Source organism: Arvicola amphibius, chromosome 17, assembly GCF_903992535.2.
Source record: "Arvicola amphibius chromosome 17, mArvAmp1.2, whole genome shotgun sequence".
Lineage (NCBI taxonomy): Eukaryota > Metazoa > Chordata > Mammalia > Rodentia > Cricetidae > Arvicola > Arvicola amphibius.
In genome coordinates, this window is record NC_052063.2 from 25,954,557 (window position 1) to 25,960,516 (window position 5,960).

At 43.8% G+C, this 5,960-nt stretch overlaps 1 protein-coding gene across 1 annotated transcript; it reads right to left on the reverse strand.

The window, feature by feature from the left end:
- Positions 1–1,193: 1,193 nt before the first annotated feature.
- Positions 1,194–4,806, reverse strand: Atxn7l3b (ataxin 7 like 3B). Its single transcript, XM_038314664.1, has one exon. It carries the CDS (start codon positions 4,493–4,495, stop codon positions 4,202–4,204), a length of 294 nt encoding a protein of 97 aa, XP_038170592.1. The 5' UTR covers positions 4,496–4,806; the 3' UTR covers positions 1,194–4,201.
- Between the last annotated feature and the right edge of the window lie 1,154 nt (positions 4,807–5,960).

Sequence of the window (5,960 nt, forward strand, 5' to 3'; positions counted from 1 at the left end):
ACCTGAGATCTGACACTGTCAATGTAGCCTTTTCCAGCATTAATGTGAATATTTTCACCTTGTGTTTATGCACACAGAACCATGCTTGTCATTTAAGACACCTTTAAAGGAAATCAGAGATGACAGCAGGTCCAAGAGGAAGACTGCCTGCAGAACATGTCTGCCTGAATCCTTACTTCAGCATTCTTTCTGCTTTTCTATCTACTAACTTCTAGTACAACGAAATCTAGCATATAGTTATGAAATACTTGATGTCTTTTCTACCTGAAAAGATATTAACTATAGAACACACTTAGGGTCTTCATCTCATTCTAGTCTTAGGCCTAAATAGAGTAAATCTAAGTCTACAAAATAGGATTATTTTTTCATCAGTGAATTTAAATGTTCATTTATAGTAGATTCCTATATAGATTTAAGTAATGGAAATTTAAGTAAAAAATTGTGAGAATTTTCAGGATTTCTCTTAGTAAATTTGTCACATACTTTAATAGAGGTCCTTTTTTTCTTTTTAAACATTTTCTCAACAAACAGGGCTGTTTATCTTCAGAGTACAATGATATTTAATTAAAACTTAACATATATTATACACTTGAAGACCGTCTGAAGTGCACCAAACAGAGTTTACTACTCTGGTTCCATTCCCATGGTTTCTTTTTATTCATCTATTTCCAACTTGGAACTACTAAATGAATGAAAGCTGGGTCAAATGGTGACTGTGTCAAAATTTAGCAGTTTTAGGTACACTTTCTAGAAAGTGTTCCAACTCTATAGATTAAAACAAATGAAAACCCTAGAGGAGTGGGGCAACACAGGACACTGCTACTGTAGGAAGGCAGAGCATTTTCTGCTGTGTATCATTTACTTGTCATAACAGCTTGATGATGGTACATACATTGACAAAAATAAGCTCTATTCAAGTTAATTTATCACAGTGTACTTTTAATAGGTCTGGACTGTATTTGATTCCCTTCTTACCTCATATGGAAAAGAGAAGATTATGCTTTTTTTTTCCCTCACTGGATAGTGTAGACAGCTAAATATCAAGGACTAGATTGAGAAACAAAAGCTAGAAAGAACTCCTTTATGGATTCTAATTTGCCTCCCATTCGAGTACCAAGATTTAAGAGTGCTTAAACATTTATTTTGCTATGTCAATGTCTGGGAAATTTGCCATTAAAAAATGAGTCAAGATATATACTTTTTAAATTTTATTATTACTGTTTAGCAATGGGAAAATGCAATTTATTTACACCAGCAGCCATATGGGCAGGGGAACACACAGAGTTAATTAGCTATTTGTATAAGATGAAATTACTTAGTAAAAAATAATCTCCAAAACAAAGGACAGTGGTAAATTTCACACAACCCTCCCCCAATGATCCCAGCATGCAGTAATGCCAGGCAGTGGCCCCTGGGCATGCGATGGTGGGAACTAATTTATGGAAGGAAAAACCACAAACCACAGAAATTCAAAGAACCCCTTTCCCCCATACACACACACTCAGATACATAATAGGATTACAGAGTGGTCAATACAATTAGTTGAAGAGGAAGGATAGAATGCTGTTACAGAAGCAGGGAAGGGAGTGTTCCTAACCACTGTCAACAATATGGCAGAGAACATTAGCTCCCAAACAAGTAGTTCTTCCCTCAGGGCAGTAATAGCTGAACTGAGCCCACCTTCTATCTACACAGGGTGGGGAGTTATGGCCCTAATGGAAATGAAGGAGACAGAAAACAAAAACGGGAATATGAGCAAACCAGTACGCCAAATTACCACCCACTTCTTATGTTCTACCCAGAAAAGACCAGAGAGAAAATATTAAAGTCACATTTGAGCTCCCTATCTGAAGGCAAGAGTGAGCAGGCCATGGCCTTCCTCCCTTTCAGGTTTCCCAAGCACTTTAAGTAGACAGGAGTCTTAAGACTGCTTTCTCTTGAATTCACTGAAGGTGCGTGCAGAACTCATGTAGAAAGGTATCTTTTAAAAGTATTTTTAGTTCCTGGCCAAGGTTTCATTTTTTTTTTCTAGGCTCTCATAATTCTTGGGACTGAGGATCCAAACTGTAACTAGGCCCCAACCCTGAGCTGGAAAACTCCGAGAAGGCAATTGATAGTCTCAAGGCCAAATCACTAAGGTTTCCTTAACTCTTGAGTACAGTAACCCAAATCAGTCCATAGAGTTCAAATAGAACCTGGGAAAAGGAAGATCCGTACACAATAGGGTTAGAAACATGGAGCAGCACTAACTCCATCTTGTGTATACCAGCATTCACGGTTCTGCTGTAAGTCCCAAGAGGCAAATATCCAAATAGCAATGGGAAGGAAGAACTCAAGACAAAGCATGGGAGAGACTAGCAAGGCAGTCCTATATAAGAGAAATACAGACATGAAACCACCTTGGAAATACAAAAAAAAAAGCTACTTTCCCATCCTGATCCAGAAGGAGCCATGTGAATACCCTCCTACTAGTCCTCCATAAAAACAGGTAAAACAAAACCAACAACATAAAAACTTGAACAACAACAAAAATGAAAATAAACAAACAAATCAAAAAAGGAGAAAAGAAACTTGTGTAGGCTTCAGAGGCAGGGCACTGGAAGGTGAACTGAAACCGGTCAGGAGAAAAGCTAGCGTGGCAAGCAGCACCCGGAATCATGAGCTGCACCAGATAGGCAGTGGAGCAGTGACAGGAACATGGCCAAGCCAGACGGATGAGGCTGGACCCATACTGGGGTACAGAATGAGGTAAGAAAACATTTCAAATAAAGCAGCACCGTCTATTCTGCTCACCTCAGGACTCCCACCCTCCTACCCTCCATCAGCCCTCACTCTGGGACTACAGAGGACAGGTCTAAACAGCCACTCACTTCCCCTCCACTTCTACGCCAGCCTCCAAAGTCAGGGAATTTTGGAGGTCTTTTCCTAACTTCCAACAACAAAAAGCCAGCCCCTGCTGCCAGGAAGGTCCAGCGGACCGAGTGAAGCACTGTCATTTGTGGGGGCCAAGAAGGTGGTGGCAGTCTTCATTCACCACAGCAGAGGTCTGACTGCCTCATGTACGGGAGAAGAGATTCTACAACCATACCAGGTAAGCAAGGCCTCTTTCAGGGCCCTTAGCACTGAACTCATTCACATTACTGAGGGCAGATGGAAAACCTTCCCTCCTGGCTCAGTTTTCAAACAGCCTTCTGCTTGGCCACTGGGCCCTTCTGAAGTTCGGTGGTGTCCCTGACAGGACAGTGACCTGTCATAGTGATGGAGTCAGGCCCACAGGCTGGTTACATCACCAGTAACTCAAAAGCAGGAACAGACTGTCCCACCAAACATGTCCACGGTGATTCACGGTATGCATCTTCCAGGTGGAGGTGGCATGCGGTTGCAGATGTCTACTTTCTCCTCACAGCATCAGAACAAAGTCTTCAACTGTTTGTATACCACCGTGTCCTTTGCCAAACCTCCACCTCTGAATGAGATGGAAAGACAGAGCTTAGGGCGAGTCAAAGGCGAGGCCTTGTCCCCACATCAGTGGAAATCACTGAAAACGCTGGACCTCTGGGAAACAGGTGGTTCTCAACTTCTTGTGGACAAGGTCTAGGGCTTCCTACCAAATTCAAATGGGAATTGATATTTTTCTAGTATCCGAGTCTCGTACCCGACTTTCACTTGTATCAAAGAGGCCCAATTTAGTTGGGGCTTAGGAATGGGAGGAGCAGTCCACTGAAGCTGACTGATCATGGCCTGACCATCGACAGTATCCAAAATCTGCAGGAAGCCCTTGACATCAAGCAGATCCAAATCTGAGAAACAAAAGAATTGTAGTTGCTGGGCACACAGTTGCTCACCTGTGTACTGACGGCAGCACGGGGATCTTGTACATCCAGGTGTATTGACAGAGCTAAGAATGCAGCACGAGGCCTTGTGGACACTGTCCTGCCCAGGATTTCAGAGCTGGCACTGGGTACCCTTTCGAATGGATCCAAATTCCGAAATTCTCTTCTTTGGGCTTTTTTTTTTTTAATGTTTTGTTTTTCAAATGCTAAGATCTTTAAAGGTAACTGGGCCTTTTATCTTTTTTTTTTTTCTTTTTCTTTTTTTGTTCCCCTCCCCCTCCAATTTAGCTTACTCCTCCAAGCCACGGGACCAGTTCTACATTATTGTCCTGGTCACTGTCGCCCCTCTCTCACTTGTTTGGGGGGGACTACTGGAATTCGGGAGGGGAACGCTGCAGCTCCGGCTGGGGCCCATTCCCAGGATCCCCGGGCAGGGAGCAGAGTGGGTGGCGGCGTGCTCCTTTGTCTTCCACTGGCTGGATGCCAAAATCCTTCACGCTGCCCGTGTCTGCGAACTCCAGGTAAAAGTAGCCACACTTGACAGCCCGGTGCACCTCAAAGCAGAATCCCAGGCAGGAATCCTCTATCAGGTCTACATAGATCTCCTGCGCGATGGCCTCCAGCTTGTTAGTATCCAGGTTGGCCAACGAAATCTCCTCCATCTTAATCGGGGAAGCGGCTGTGCAGAGGGCGCTGCTTTTTTTCTTTCTTTCTTTTTTTTTTTTTTTTACTCACGGCAGAGATTCGGGCTCCGCGGGCCGCGCTAGGCCTTGCAGGCCTCTCCGGGGCCGCGTCCTCCGGGTCGGCGACAGCGGCGTCCGCGGCGACAGCAACGGCGGCTCCGGAGCCCCACGCTCGCTCGGCTCCGGTGACAACCACGTCCGCGATTCGGAGCGGCGGCCCGGCCCCGGCTCAGCGCTCAACCGTCTCAGCAACGCCTCACCCAGCCGTTCCGGCCTCTTCCCGTCGCGGATGGTCTGGGCCCGCCCCGCCCCCCCCACTTCCGCCCCGCGGTGCGCCTGCGCACTGGGTCCGGCGGCGGAGGCTGGGCAGCGGCTACGGCACCGGTCGCTGGCTGGGAGCGTAGCGGGGGCTTCTCCGAGAGCTAAGCCGAGCTCGTCGTCCTCTCGGTTCCCGAAAGGATAGCAGCGATCCCGTGTTATCTTTCTTAGCACGTTAAACCTTCGCTAATGAGTTCACCTAGGTTTGATTGATTTCCTCCGTAAAGGGAGGATCAATAATGACTTGTTGCGGAATTAATCGAATAATGATTTTAGTCATAGTTATTCAGATACGACTGAAAATTTGACTTGTAAGGATTACTGCTGCAGTTGTCATTTAAATCCACTAGATGGTGCAAGGAAACAAATTACCGTATAGTTTCTTTGAGTCTCTGAATGAGAAAAAAAAAAAAAAAAAAAAAAAAAAAAAACCCTAGAATCTTGATACTAAACACATAATTCAAATATATTGATCAAATAAACCTAAGGCATTTATCTCACTTAGAAGACCATTAAGTCAGCGTGACTGTAAAGAGATGAGTACACACGTCTCTAAAATCGCTAGATGATAAAAACGATGTGTGCATTGTTTGGAGGACTCAGGCAGGGAGCAGAAGCTTTTCCTAAAGTTACTCTGCTTTCATTGTGAGTCCTGGGATTGGCCCACAGGATTCCCTGAAGCCAGCCAGCTCTTACAACTTTCCTCATTTGACTAAGGTCACTAGTAAAATACACACTGATCACTGCGGATCAGAACAGTCAGCTCTTCCTAATCAGATTAGTTGTGAATTCAAAGATAAGAAAGCCACTGTATTAGTCTCCCTCTTTTTCGTCTATTATTTGGTTTACTTTTGTAATTTATCAAAGCAGAACTGTGGTTAAAGAAAAAAATTCAAGCTTTCTTATTCAAGGATTCCAATTTAGAGCAAAACGTCATTCAGAACACTCTTAGTTTTAGCATTAATTGATATCTACGTTTTCATTAGTACAGAATTACCTTGCACTGATTGATTTATGAGTGGAAATTATTTGTAAACAGTTTGATTTTCTAATTACCTATTTAATCATTTTAGAAATAACAAATCGGCAGATACTGATCATTTTGAAAGCTTATGAAACTTAATTT

Excerpts from the sequence above, each read along its gene's own strand:
- Atxn7l3b (XM_038314664.1), bottom strand. The coding sequence starts at position 4,495 with ATGGAGGAGATTTCGTTGGCCAACCTGGATACTAACAAGCTGGAGGCC.